This window comes from Hyla sarda, chromosome 4 (assembly GCF_029499605.1).
Source record: "Hyla sarda isolate aHylSar1 chromosome 4, aHylSar1.hap1, whole genome shotgun sequence".
Classification (NCBI taxonomy): Eukaryota; Metazoa; Chordata; class Amphibia; order Anura; family Hylidae; genus Hyla; species Hyla sarda.
Window position 1 is genome coordinate 341766102 of NC_079192.1, and position 15379 is coordinate 341781480.

The 15379-nt window shown below is 40.2% G+C and overlaps 1 protein-coding gene across 1 annotated transcript in view; it reads right to left on the reverse strand.

The window, feature by feature from the left end:
* LCP2 (lymphocyte cytosolic protein 2) overlaps positions 1 to 15379 on the reverse strand; it is a 143871-nt gene that overhangs the window by 62387 nt on the left and 66105 nt on the right. The window contains exons 4-8 of the mRNA XM_056516522.1: positions 14970 to 15035; positions 8922 to 8992; positions 7549 to 7589; positions 4200 to 4374; positions 480 to 562 (exon numbers count right to left, since the gene is read on the reverse strand). Of these exons, the coding sequence (XP_056372497.1) occupies positions 480 to 562; positions 4200 to 4374; positions 7549 to 7589; positions 8922 to 8992; positions 14970 to 15035 (436 nt within the window). The remainder of the gene's footprint in view (positions 1 to 479; positions 563 to 4199; positions 4375 to 7548; positions 7590 to 8921; positions 8993 to 14969; positions 15036 to 15379) is intronic.

Consider the following 15379-nt stretch of genomic DNA (forward strand, 5'->3'; position numbering starts at 1 on the left):
TTTGAGGTCTCACGCATATGCTCTGTCTCATTGGGACTATCACATGGCTTCAGGGCACTGCTGAGAGGGGGCTCAGGCTCGGTGGTCATGTAGTGTGAACAAACCTTTAAAAGGTCGTCGTTTTACCTCAGACTAAGAACTGAAGGAAGCGGCGCTTGAAAGGCTTGCAGCTTAGCCAAAAAAAAAAAGCTTTTTACCTTAGGTCTTAAAGAAGTTAGTGAAACAATGGGAGTACATTGAAAAGCAAGGGGTGTTACTGAAAAATGTGTGAGGTTTTCCATTTTTATTAAAATAAAGTTAATAGTTATATTGTAGATGATTATTGACTCTCTCTTATATTTCACATATTATCTCTGTTTTAAAAGCAGTAAAAATGTATGGTCAGCAACTTTCAATTACAAAGTAGCCACAGTTAAATCATTTAAAGGTTTGATCAATATGTGCTACATTAATATACTGTATTATTAAAATAGACATACTGTGTTGCTTCTTGGAGTACAAATTGCAGGTCTTTGTGGAGGATTTGGAGGATGTGTAACAGAATTACTTGCCATTGGTCTGTCTAAAATAGAAGAGATTATATTATTACAGAAATGATAGAAGGAAATGAGAACGACACTAAATGAATACAGACTTAAAAATATTAAATATTGTCATCATCGCAAATTGTCCTCTCTGCATTACATGGTCTTCTCACTTACTGAGGGCCATACTACCTAAAACTAATCCTTTACACTACTGTACAGACCACACATATCCAATACATCCCTGGATATAAAGTAGTAGTTTATTTAAGGGGGGGAAACTTTTTTTTTTTTTTTTAATCAACTGGTGCCAGAAAGATAAACAGATTTGTAAATATCTTTGATTAAAAAGAAGAATCCTTCCAGTACTTATTAGCTGCTGAATACTACAGAGGAAATTCTTTTCTTTTTGGAACACAGAGCTCTCTGCTAACATCATGACCACAGTGCTCTCTGCTGACATTTCTGACCATTTTAAGAACTGTCCAGAGTAGGAGAAAATCCCCATAGCAAATATATGCTGCTCTGGACAGTTCCTAATATGGACAGAGATGTCAGCAGAGAGCACTGTGCTCGTGATATCAGCAGAGAGCATTGTGTTCCAAAAATAAAATAATTTCCTCTGTAGTATTTAGCAGCTTATAAGTACTGGAAGGATTAAGAATAGAAGTAATTTACAAAACTGTTTAACTTTCTGGCACCAGTTGATTTAAAAAAAAAAAAAAGTTTTCAACCGGAGTACCCCTTTAACTACTGACTGAACACAGCAGCTAAATAACGCAACAGCAAAAAAGTTGAAAGCTGCTCTTCAGGAAATCTTACTGTAGGAAATATTTTAGCATCTCCATGGTGACATTTGAAACATTGCATGGGAATTATAGGTGAATAATCTACCACTGCTGTTTTGAAGATTTTCTAGAGTGTTGCCTTAAATTTTTTTCCTATTGAATTTCTTGGTGGGCCACTAAGGCTACATATGTCTGGCATCTGGCTCAGCCGCAACTGATGCCACAACTGATGACAGAAGTGCATCAGTTGTCATCAGTCCTTCAGGATCGGGCATTCATTATTGTGAATACCATACAGGAGAACACAGCAAGATACATTCCCCTGTCTGGCACCCATGTAGCATATTTAACTGTCTGGCGTCCAAATTAAAATGCCGGATGAATGTAAACTGTCCCATTCAAATAAATAGGATTGGTTCTGCAATCAGTTTACCTCAGGTAAACTCCAGAGGAAAATGCCGCCAGATGACTGACATATGTATCATTCGACATTCGAATTCGCGAATATTCGCGAATAGATGGGCGAATATTCGTCATATATATTCGTTAAATTCGCATATTCGTAATATTCACATTTTATTTTCGCATATGCGAAAATTAGCAACTGCAAAAATTAGCATATGTGAAAATTCGCATATGCAAAAATTAGCATATGCAAATTGAAATGAAATATGAAATTCGCACGCCAGTCTCACACAGTAGTATTAAAGCCTTCTTTACACCACACAAGCTGGAAGCAGACAGGGATGATCACTGTGATGTGTACTGAGATAAAAAAAAAAAAATGAATATTCGTAATTACGAATATATAGTGCTATATTCGCGAAAATTCGCGAATTCGCGAATATGCGATATTCACGAATAAAATTCGCATTGCGAATATTCGCGAGCAACACTATTGATAAATTAATCATCCAGCGTATAAAGTGTTCAATAAAAATGAATACATAAAATATACAATAATTTAACAGTAATGTGGAAAAAAACACAAATGTACATCAACAAAATAAATGTTTTTCACAGTGAACTTAAAGTGTACCTGCCGTTAACAAAAACTTTTCATATAATGTAGATAAAGCCATTATATGTTCATTTGTAATATACATTAATTTAAAAAATGTGTAAATTTTGGGGTGAAAAGGCTGTTCCTGCAGCTGTTGCCTGTGTGTCTCTATAGGCAGGACAAGCAGGGCTCTGAGCAGGCTCCCGAATTGTCAATCATTCTGCTGTGTGAGCCGGGGACATGTCATAAAGCCTCATTGCACAGAACTCTGCTTGTATATTCACACTTCCTGTATTTGGACTCCTCACAGAGACACACAGGCAAAAGCTGCAGGGACAAAACTATGCACATTTTTTAACCAATGTATATTACAAATAAACATATAATGTAATTTTCTACATTATACAAAAAGTTTTTGTTAATGACAGGTACACTTTAATGAGATGTGAGGAGTTACCTGTGTTCTTCACTTACCCACTCAGCTTCATCCATCAATTAGCAATTATTGAATAGTGTTGGGCACAAATATTCGCATTTCAAATTTTTATCGCAAATATCGCAAATATGCCAATTCTCAAATATTGCAAATATATTCGCTATATATTAAAAATTATGAATATTCACTTTTTTGCGTATATGCGCATATTCACATATGTGAATATTCGCCTATGCGCATATTCGCATATGTGAATATTTGCATATTCCTTCTTTTCACTTGTGGGCCAATTAGAATGATGCAAATACACTTGTCAGAGGTTAGCAACAACATCCCTAGCAACCAATAGTAAAGTTGTCCACCCACACACTATGCAGCAAAATATTCAGAAGATCCTGTACGTCTGATTTGAACTTACCCTTAAGGGGTATTCTAATTTAGTGAAAAAACATACTACAGCCTCCTAGGACTATAAAATAACAAACACCATACTTAGCATGTTTATCCCAACATTTTTATGGTCCTTCAGGGCAGCTCTATGGGGCTATTGGTTCTGTAGGGAGTCTGACAGGTATTGGTCACTGGGTAAAAGTGTGCAAACTAACTTCGGAAAAATGTAGACAGTGGGGAAATTAAATAAAAGTGTAAAAACTGTAGAAAAGGACAGGCATCCTGCACTCACCGCGTAAGATCTGGTTATTCAGCTCCCATCTCGGGCCGCTCCTCCGGTAGGGAAATCAGGACAGCGTGGGGTGCTCTGAGCTGTCCTGATTTCCCTACCGGAGGAGCGGGCCGAGATGGGAGCTGAATAACAAGATCTTACGCGGTGTGTGCAGTACTCCTGTCCTTTTCTACAGTTTGTACATTATTGATTCCTGTTTATTGTCTTAGCACCGCCGTGTTTGGTTGTATCTGGTTTCCTGCCTGAAGTGAGTATCTCCATCTCGTGGTGTTGAGGGCTATAGGTTTCGGTGCCACTGTTTTGGGTCTTTTTTGGTTGGATTAAATAAAAGTGTGTTCACAAGAATTGTGGTTCAGTTTGCCAGAAAGATTGAAGTTGTAAGCTTTGCACATCAAAGGGAGTGTCTTGGTGGAAAGTGGGTGTGGCTTTATCGAAAGAAGGGTGCCTTAAATGTGATGCCATGTACCTAAATATGCTTCAAAGTATGCCAACCTAAAAAGGATCTAAATTTAGACTAGATGGTTTTAAGATGTACCAGATGTTTAAACAGCCTGAGCTGAATTTACACTAAGAATTAGACAGATTTTATTTATGCCTCCTGTGTGTCTATAGTATATGATGTACTACAGCTAAAATATGACCAATCTTATTATTATTATTATTTTTTTTTTGGTGAAAGACCTTTTTCATCAAACGCCCATGTTCGACAACATGCAAAATGAAATGAAATTATTACACAATGAGTGAATATATTAAAATGCTTTACCAATGTAATCTGGGTTGGAAGAAGTTATTTTAGGAGGATTGATTGGAAGAATATCATTATTGGAAGGGGGTGGTTCATAACCATCACTGTTGCCACTATCTTCATCATCTGGAGCTGGGGATTCATAGTCATCATTTTGCTCATCTGGATCTGGATTCTCATAGTCATCATCCTCCTTATACAAAGAGTTACATCGTTAGTGGGTTAAAAAAAAAAGATCACCAAAAGTCCATCAGTTGATCCAGAGGAAGGTAAATAAAAAACACTCGTTAAAGTGGACCTGTTAGCAGAAAAATATGGGTGTTGACAATCTAAGGACTAGGGCTTGTCATCAGGCATTCTTTTTTCTATCTCTATAGTCTTTTCTATAGTCTTTTCTAGTGACAAGATATATTATGCTAGTGCTAGGATATTGTGCTAGTGCCCAGATAGCATTCTCCAGCATGGCAAGAGCCCAGGTAAGTCCAACCAATGTCCTCTTTATTACAGTCCATGAACCTGCTTGCTTCCTCTTGCCCTGAAGGGAAACACCCCCTTTGGCTTTTCAGCCACATTTGCACAATAACATAATAAACTTATATTTCAGCACTGAGGAATATGGAATATGGAGAAAAAAAAATGGTATGCTTGGAGTCCTAATGACTATCCTTATCTAGTCGTGTACTTATTTACTTCCCTGTTTTTCTGCCGACAGTTCTCCTTTAAATTGAAGACACCAAAATCCCCATAAAATGGAAAACAAATTCCTATTGATTCCTTGATATTTACAAAGAGGGTACTTAACTCTCTTGTAACTTCTTAAAGGAGAAGTATCATGTACAAAAACATATCCCCCTATCTGCAGGATAGGGGATAAGTTTTAGGTTGCCCCGGCTCTTTTTAGGGCTGGAATACCCTTTAAAATGTATCTATATGTTCCACAATTACAAGGTCATGTGGTTAAATATGGACAGTTTAGACAACAAAGTAATGTTTTTCATGCCACAATTGCACTTCTTTCAAAATGACCCAGTGTTCTCTGTTGGGGCCACAACTAAATTATAATGTACTATATATATATATATATATATATATATATATATATATATGTATATATATATATATATATATATATATATACACATATATATCTCTTTATACCATTTTAAGTTTCAAAATGGCCAGAAAAACTATGTGTGGACATAGCTTTAGGAAGTAAAGGGATGTTCCAGGAAAAAAAACCTTTTTTATATCAACTGACTCCAGAAAGTTAAGCACATTTGTAAATTACTTTTATAAAAAAAATCTTAATCCTTCCAATAATTATCAGCTGCTGAAGTTGAGTTGTTCTTTTCTGTCTGGTAACAGTGCTCTCTGCTGACATCTCTGCTTGTCTCGGGAACTGCACAAAGTAGAAGAGGTTTGCTATGGGGATTTGCTTCTACTCTGGACAGTTCCCGAGACAGGTGTAATCAGAGAGCACATAGACAGAAAAGAACAACTCAACCTCAGCAGCTCATAAGTACTGAAAGGATTAAGATTATTTTAATAGAAGTAATTTACAAATCTGTTTAACTTTCTGGAGCCAGTTGATATATAAAAAAAAGTTTTTTCCTGGATAACCCCTTTAACTTAAATGTATGTCATCACGGGCACTGACAGTTGATCTTGGTGATACCTATTTTGAGGGCAAAAGGAAACATATTCATCAGTGTTTTATATAAATGGATTAATGTTCTTCTCATGTTCTGTCTTCTAGGCTGTTATAGCTGTAGGTCCGTCATTCTAACTTTACTGCTTCAAATAGGAATACTGTATTGAATAAGGGAATCTAGAACACCATGAGAACAAGTATACTAACCTGATCAAATATTTCTTATATTGAGACGTTTAAGCAGGAGGTATTCTCTAAAATTACAATATGGAGAAAAAAAAATGGTATGCTTGGAGTCCTAATGACTATCCTTATCTAGTCGTGTACTTATTTACTTCCCTGTTTTTCTGCCGACAGTTCTCCTTTAAATTGAAGACACCAAAATCCCCATAAAATGGAAAACAAATTCCTATTGATTCCTTGATATTTACAAAGAGGGTACTTAACTCTCTTGTAACTTCTTAAAGGAGAAGTATCATGTACAAAAACATATCCCCCTATCTGCAGGATAGGGGATAAGTTTTAGGTTGCCCCGGCTCTTTTTAGGGCTGGAATACCCTTTAAAATGTATCTATATGTTCCACAATTACAAGGTCATGTGGTTAAATATGGACAGTTTAGACAACAAAGTAATGTTTTTCATGCCACAATTGCACTTCTTTCAAAATGACCCAGTGTTCTCTGTTGGGGCCACAACTAAATTATAATGTACTATATATATATATATATATATATATATATATATATATATGTATATATATATATATATATATATATATATACACATATATATCTCTTTATACCATTTTAAGTTTCAAAATGGCCAGAAAAACTATGTGTGGACATAGCTTTAGGAAGTAAAGGGATGTTCCAGGAAAAAAAACCTTTTTTATATCAACTGACTCCAGAAAGTTAAGCACATTTGTAAATTACTTTTATAAAAAAAATCTTAATCCTTCCAATAATTATCAGCTGCTGAAGTTGAGTTGTTCTTTTCTGTCTGGTAACAGTGCTCTCTGCTGACATCTCTGCTTGTCTCGGGAACTGCACAAAGTAGAAGAGGTTTGCTATGGGGATTTGCTTCTACTCTGGACAGTTCCCGAGACAGGTGTAATCAGAGAGCACATAGACAGAAAAGAACAACTCAACCTCAGCAGCTCATAAGTACTGAAAGGATTAAGATTATTTTAATAGAAGTAATTTACAAATCTGTTTAACTTTCTGGAGCCAGTTGATATATAAAAAAAAGTTTTTTCCTGGATAACCCCTTTAACTTAAATGTATGTCATCACGGGCACTGACAGTTGATCTTGGTGATACCTATTTTGAGGGCAAAAGGAAACATATTCATCAGTGTTTTATATAAATGGATTAATGTTCTTCTCATGTTCTGTCTTCTAGGCTGTTATAGCTGTAGGTCCGTCATTCTAACTTTACTGCTTCAAATAGGAATACTGTATTGAATAAGGGAATCTAGAACACCATGAGAACAAGTATACTAACCTGATCAAATATTTCTTATATTGAGACGTTTAAGCAGGAGGTATTCTCTAAAATTACATTTAAACATAATTAAGTTTATCTTTTTATAGGATTCTAAGCTCTTTCATCCGCTGCATAGTCAATGTTTGCATACTTAGATGGTCTTTTGCATTTTGTGTTTTTTTTTTAAATAAAAATTGTAATATAGAAAAATTACATACAGTAAATACTTACAAATGAGTCTGAGTCTGTTTCATCAAAGCTTTCAGACATGCCTTTAGGAAAGAAAAATAAGGTGTTTTTTTTTATATATATTTGTAAAACTTGGTGATTGCTTCTAAATCCAGGATCCCAGGAAATTCTGATGACCTGCAGTTGCTGCTAGGAGGAGCTTACTGCACACAGTGTTAGGGTGTGTTCACATTACGTTTGTAGTGTACGGTTGCTGGATCCGGTTGGGAGGGGCGAAAACTGGCCGCTCCCGTATCCCAGCCGGATCTAGCCTGAACCCCATTCATTTCAATGAGCCGACCGGAGTCAAACGCTGACTCCGGTTGTCTCATTTTTACCCCTTATACGGTTTTCTGACCAGAACTAAAACCGTGGTATACCGTATATGGGGAAAAATGAGACAACCGGAGTCAGCGTTTGACTCAGGTCGGCTCATTGAAATGAATGGGGTTCGGGCCAGATCCGGCTAGGATACGGGAGCGGCTGATTTTCGCCCCTCCCAACTGGATCCAGCAACTGTACACTACAAACGTGGTGTGAACCCACCCTTAGCCCTGTTTCAAACAAGAGTAATATGGCCATTTTTTTTTTTTTTTTACCACCGTAAGTCATGGCCCAAATACAGGTCTATCAAAGCGTTAGCATCATGGTGATATATGATTGCTGGCTTAATGACCTGAATCATCACCAACATAGTGATCTAATGATGGCAGACCTAATGACCTGAAACGTCAGCATCATGGTGATCTAATGATATCAGGACAACTGACCCAAAGCAAAAACATCATGATGATCTATGATGGCAGGCCTAGTGTTCTGAACCGCCAGCAACATGGTGATCTAATGATGACAGGCCTAATGACCCGAACCATCAGCATCATAGTGGTCTAGTGAGCCAAACCATCAGCTATAATAACATTTTTATTGGGGGAGGGGTTTATTAACATTTTTGTTAACCTTAGTTCTAACATTAATTTTACACTTTTACACCTCCATAGGGTACTATTTATAGCAATCATTAGAGGCAGAGGCAGGTTAGGTGATTTCCATCCGCCATTTTGGTCTGGTCCCAGCGGTCATCCACAAGAAGCGTTGCATTGCAACAGTTGTTGTAATCAGTACTGAAGACCCAAACTATCAGCATCATAGTGATCTATGATGACATCTGATGACCTGAACTGTCAGCAATATAGTGGGCTATTATAAAAGGTCTATTGATCTGAACCGTCAGCATCACAGTGATCTATGAAACTGACAGTCTGGATCATTTTATCTGGGGTCAGGCTGGGACTTGCAGTTGTGATTCTTTTATTTAACAATGTTCGTAAAGCTTAATAGAACCCTCCAAAACTGTTACAGCTGTTAAACTGACTTACTTGTATCATGACTTGGTGGAGGATACGCTACTTGCATTTTTCCAGAGGAGTAACCTTTCTGTGTTTCTGTCCTGTAAGATGAAAAAAAGAAATGTCTTTGTAGGTTGAAAGATGACCTGGCAGCCCCCCTGATATGTAGTAAATGTGTATTTCCCATGAAATAATAATGCTGGCTAAAATGCATTGTGTTATTCCTTTGAAAATGCATAAATCAATTGACAACTGGGTATTAACATTTCCCTTTTCAGTGTGTAGGAAGATGATGCGAAGTTCTGAATGTATTCATTCATATCCAGAAGGAGTAGCACAAGAATATGACACAATGCTAAAAACTATTTACTGAACAAGAACATGTGCCCTTTCTTAAAGACCTATGATCACTCATAAAAACATACAAAATGTATTAGTTTATTCTTTAGATAGCTTAGTGGATCCTGATCATATACCTTTTTTGTACATTCCTCGTTCCTAAGTTGTAGGGCTTTGCAGTCTTACGGTTTGACAGATGTAACACCCCGTCACGACACCCTTTTTCACTATGTAAGAGCAGTGGTCCTGTCACATGTCTTACACCTTAGCCAATTAAGAAGGACTGTCCCCCTCCACCTTTATTCCCAGCATAGACAGTGCCAAACCCTGATTTCTAGTTAGTTCTGGCTAGACAGGTCAAGTTGTCCTGTCTAGAGTGTCCTGCTACAGAGGTACAAGAAGAGGTAGCGTTAATGAGAAACATATTTTGACTGGCCTTATTGCAATAAAGAATTAGGTGCATTTATTATTTAGGACCTGGCCTAGTTATTGGCAGACAAACTTATGGGGATTGCCTTCTGGATGCGCTCAGAAAGTCGTGTCACAGATTTGCCCATTCAGTAAGTGGGAAGGGATCCTTGCAAACATTTACCACAGACCACCCCTGTAAAGACCTTTGATAGCTTTCTCAGTTATACTGGACTTAACTTAGTGTACTGGCCAAGTCACAATCAGAACCATAACCAAAGAAAAGTAGAACTACAGGCACCAGCACAACCAAAATTAATATCTGCAAACATCTTCCGAAAAGTGACTAGGGACACCTTATTGCTTGCTGCTGAACTAAGTGTATCCTAAAGAACAGTTCTACATATCTGAAATACGCGAAAGTATTGTCACTGTAATAAATTGCACCAGAAGTAAAGGTTTTATTTCCCAGGCACTTGTGTATGGAGTAAAGCTTTTTAGAACGATACAGGGTTGTACCACTCCAGCCATGTGATACTACAACCCTTATTATAAGCCTATACTATTTTCTTTATTAGAGATGAGCAAATCGAATCTGACAAAGTCAAATTCATTCCGAATTTCATGAAAAATTAGATTCAGACCAAATCCAAACTTCGACTCAATTTTAAATAACAAATTTCTTCATTAGCGACACCCCTGCGATCGACCTGTATAATCAATAGATGCGAGCAGCTTTCTCCTGCGCTTGTATTTCTGTAATAGGTAGGACGATCACATCGGGTCTCAGGAGAAACACCAGCTGTGATCTGTTCTCAACTGCAGGTACTACTGCTCCCAACATGGAGCACACGCTGCTCCATGCTGGGAGCTGTAGTACCTGCATTAATAGACAGAACGCAGCGAGTGTTACTTCTGACACCCGATGTGATCATCCTGTATATTGTATAGATGCAGGCGGACGGCCACTCTTCTCTGGTCCCACTGTAGTATGAGTATATGCCGTATATATACACCTATTATTCATATTTCCCGCAGAGAGTTGTGAGTGGCTGGAACCATCTGGCCAATCACAACTCTCTGTGGGTGATATGAATAGGTGTATATATACAGCAGTGCAGGGGACCATAGAAGAGCAGCAGGCCGCATCTATACATTATACAGGAGGATCGCAACGGGTGTCAGAAGTGACATGGGCGATCTGTCAATTAGTACAGGTACTACTACTCCCATCATGGAACAGTGTGTTCCATGCTGGAAGTAGTAGCACTACCTAAAAAAAAAGTAAAAAAAAAAAAGTGAAAAACACACACACACTACATTTTATTATTGTTGACTACATTTTTAGTGCCCTGCCCGCCCACATAAATTGATCTCTGTTAAAAATTTATTCAAATTTCGTTATAATAAAGATATATTTCCTTAAATACAATTTCTCCATCACTACTGTATCTTTTTAATATTTTTTTTAATGGTACCCTACAAAACTTTATTATAAAAGGTATCTCCATCACTTTTTTTGATCGCTAAAGTTCATATTTTCTCCGTTATTGCCTCCTAAATGGACCATTCTAATAATGGATGCAAACTGATGCAAAGTTATGCCCTTTAGTGGCATCCATTTGCATCAGTTTTTCATCCATTAGGCCCCTTTCACACTATAAAGTTGCACCGTTAAAAGACTTGTTATAAACTTCTGTTAGAAAAGCCTTAAAAATGGATGTTAAACGGCTGTTACAAAAATACAATTAAAGTCTATGGGATTTTTTGATTATCTGTTAAGATCCTTTAAAGCTCGTCATGAATAACGGATGTTATTTGTGACGGAAGAAAAAATGGCACATGCACTCATTTTTCTTTCGCCAAAAATAACGGTGGAATAATGGCCGTTATAATTTTAACATTGAAGTCTATGGCAAACGGATGAGCCTTTAATGTCATCCATTTGTTTATAATATCCATTATTACTTCTAAGCATGCTCAGAAGAGGTGACATCAGCAGACTCCTGCAGTGCTGAGGGACTAGTACTACTCCCATCATGGAATAGACTCCCTGCTGCAGCCCTGCTCAAAGCGCAATTAGAGCGCACAGCGGGGACATGTCAGTCTATTTTCCACTGCTCATCTCTGTACCCGAGGGAGTTCATGACAGTGCCCATTTAAGTACTTCATTGTTGTTTTTTAATATACTCTAATAATACTCTAAATTGAAAAATACAGGTGTTATGAGTCAAGTCAGTCCCTGTCATCGTGGTCTGCATTCAATTGTCCAGTCCTACTACAAGTTCTAGCAAGCCCTTAAGGTCTCTGCGTCACTGGTCACCTCCTTGGGTCCTGGCTGAATTGTATAGACTTTACCAACTGTCTACCCTCAGTAAAGCTACCGCTGTCCGTAACTTGGCATTGGAGTCTTTATTGCCCCCATGCCTAGCCCAGGATCCAGCAGTATGCCTTCGGGTGGTTTTAGGCTAAACCATTCCCTGGCGTCATGAATACAAGGGGTTAATGTCATCTGCCCATAGGGTAACAACATCTGCCCTCATCACACCCCGCTACCACATCTTCGTTGCATGGTGAAGGCTAAGACCAGAGCCTACTCCGTATTCCCTTCCCAACATCATGAGGTAATAGTATGTGTCAGGGTCCGGACTAGCGGCTGGCGATGACACTGGAGGTGGATCCTCTGTGCCAGAGAGGCGATGGCGCATGTTGTACCGGGAGACCGGTTCTAAGTAGTTACTGGTCTTCACCAGAGCCCGCCGCAAAGCGGGATGGACTTGCTGCGGCGGTGACTACCAGGTCGTGTCCCCCAGTAGCGACTCGACCCCTCTGGCCACTGAGACAGGCGTGGTACAAAAGGACAAGGCAAATGCAAGGTCAGATGTAGCAGAAGGTCAGGGCAGGCGGCAATGGTTTGTAGTCAGGGGCAATGGCAGAAGGTCAGATACACAGGCTTAGGCAAATACACAAAACGCTTTCTCTGGGGACAAGGCAACAAGATCCGGCAAGGACGGGAAGGGGAAGTGAGTATTTATGTTTAGGGAGGGGATTGGACTGATTGGGCCAGGCACCATTTAGCGGTGCGCTGGCCCTTTAAATCTTAGAAAGCCGGCACGCACGCGCCCTAGGGAGCAGGGCTGCGCGCGCCGGGACGAGACTGACACCGGAGGAGGAGGGTGAGTGGAACGGGGCGTGATCCGCGTGCGAGCATGACCCGCCACGCGGATCGCGTCCCCGCCGGCACGAACACAGCAGCGCTCGCGGTCAGAGACAGAGACCGGAGCGCTGCTGTCAGCGGAACGCCGTGAGTGCTCCGGGGAAGCCGCGTTACAGTATGTCAAATATTGGAAGTGGTTAAGTATTTTCATGAAAACTGTAATTCAGATTTTATAGAAGTAATCAAAATATTGTACAGTATTTTTACTTACTGAGTAATTATTTAGTTTTTAAACTATACTTGTCATACATCTAATAGACATTGGTTTAAAAATTTTATATTTTGGGGTGAAAAAATCCTGGCCTGTCCCTGCAGCTATTGCCTGTGTGCAGAGACAAAATATAGGAAGTATAGGCGGACAAACAAGAATCTGTACACTGAGGACAAGCAAGGCTCTGTACACTGAGGATAAGCAGGGCTTTGTACACTGAGGCAAGCAGGGCTCTGTACACTGAGGACAAGCAGGGCTCTGTGCACTGAGGAGAAGCAGGGCTCTGTACACTGAGGACAAGCAGGGCTCTGTACACTGAGGAGAAGCAGGGCTCTGTACACTGAGGACAAGCAGGGCTTTGTACACTGAGGACAAGCAGAGGTCTGTACACTGAGGACAAGCAGGGCTCTGTACACTTAAGACAAGCAGGGCTCTGTACACTGAGGGCAAGCAGGGCTCTGTACACTCAGGACAAGCAGGACTGTACACTGAGAACAGGCAGGGCTCTGTACACTCAGGACAAGCAGGGCTCTGTGCACCGAGGTCAAGCAGGGATCTGTACACAGAGGACAAGCAGGGCTCTGTGCACTGAGGACAAGCAGGGCTCTGTACACTGAGGACCTGCTTGTCTTGCCCTCACTTCCTATATTTGCTCTCCTCACAGATACACACATGCAGTAGCTGCAGGGACAGCATTTTTTCACCCAAAAATATGTGTGGTGGCCCAGTACAGGGGTTGCACCCCTGTTCCCTTGCTGTCCTGTCTGGCGGACTGTATTTCAGTGTCCACGGAGTCCCCCCTTAAGCTGAGTATGTTAAATGGTTAATTAGTGCCTATGTTATCTATTGTAATGTATATAATATTATGTACCTTTAAAGGGGTACTCCGGTGCTTACACATCTAATCCCCTACCCAAAGGATAGGGGATAAGATGCCTGATCGCGGGAGTCCCGCAGCTGGGGACCCCCGGGATCATGCCCGCGGCACCCCGTTTGTAATCAGTCCCCGGAGCGTGTTCGCTCCGGGTCTGATTACGGGCGACCGCAGGGCCGGGGGCGTGTGACGTCACGCCTCCGCCCCCGTGTGACATCACGCTCCGCCCCTCAATGCAAGCGAACACGCTCCGGGGACTGATTACAAACGGGGTGCCGCGTGCATGATCCCGGGGGTCCCCAGCTGTGGGACTCCCGTGATCAGGCATCCTATCCCCTATCCTTTGGATAGGGGATAAGATGTGTAAGCACCGGAGTACTCCTTTAAATCTTGTTACCATGTCTTGTAACCAGGAAAAGTGTCAGTGACTAAATGACTTGTGGGGGACCTATACGACCCCTCCAAAGTCTCCCCCATATAAACCCTGTGAGTCTTAGCTGACCTACAGTGAAGTCAAGTCTGTGTCCTGAGGAGACCCAAGGCCTACCACGCAGCCACACTTCCACAAACCAAGTGCCCCACAGGTGAACGTCAAAACCTGGTAAGCTTCACGAGGAGTGAAGTCTAGTCAGTCAGTCTAGTCAGTCCTAGTCAAGTCAGTCAAAATCAGCCTGTCTAAATTCAGTGTGGGTCTGCAGCAATTAATCCAAGTCCACTACAAGTCCCAGCGAGTCTGCAAGTCTCTAAAGCCACTGGTCACCTCCTTGGGCCTAACTGAGCTGTAAAGACTATTCCATCTGTCTACCTCAGTAAAGCTACCGTTGTTCCATAACTTGGCGTTGGAGTCATTATTGCCCCGTGCCAGCTCAGGATCCAGCAGCCATACCTTTGGGTGGTGTAGAGGTAAAACCCCGCCCTGGCATCCCGAATACAAGGGGTTAATGCCATCTGCCCGATAGGGTTATAACATCTGCCCTCACCACACCCTCACCACATATGCATACCCTCACTAAACAAGTAAACACATACCTTAATGGGAAGAATCCTCTCTTTTCTTCTTTTTTAAAAATTTCTTGTTGAATTCTTATCAGCATTCTAAAAAAAAGTGCAAAAAGTGATATTAAAAAATGTGCATATTTACACCATTTTCTTTAATCTTAGGCTTCCTTAAAGGGGTATAACTTGCAAAAAAGACTTTCTACTTAGTATCTCTTCTGTAAAAGTGACTCGTAAAGGGACAGTGACCAACTAATTACTCATCTGCTTTAAACGTGTAACATTAAGATGGTGTTATAATTGAATTTGCTCAGGATGTCCAGTAAAGCTCCAAGTTGTTTTCACATTCCAGAAGTGCCTAGAATTATCATTCCTGCACTCCACACTATAGGAACAGTTCCCTTAACACAAGTATTGTTGTACTTACAGGGAACCTCCGGGTT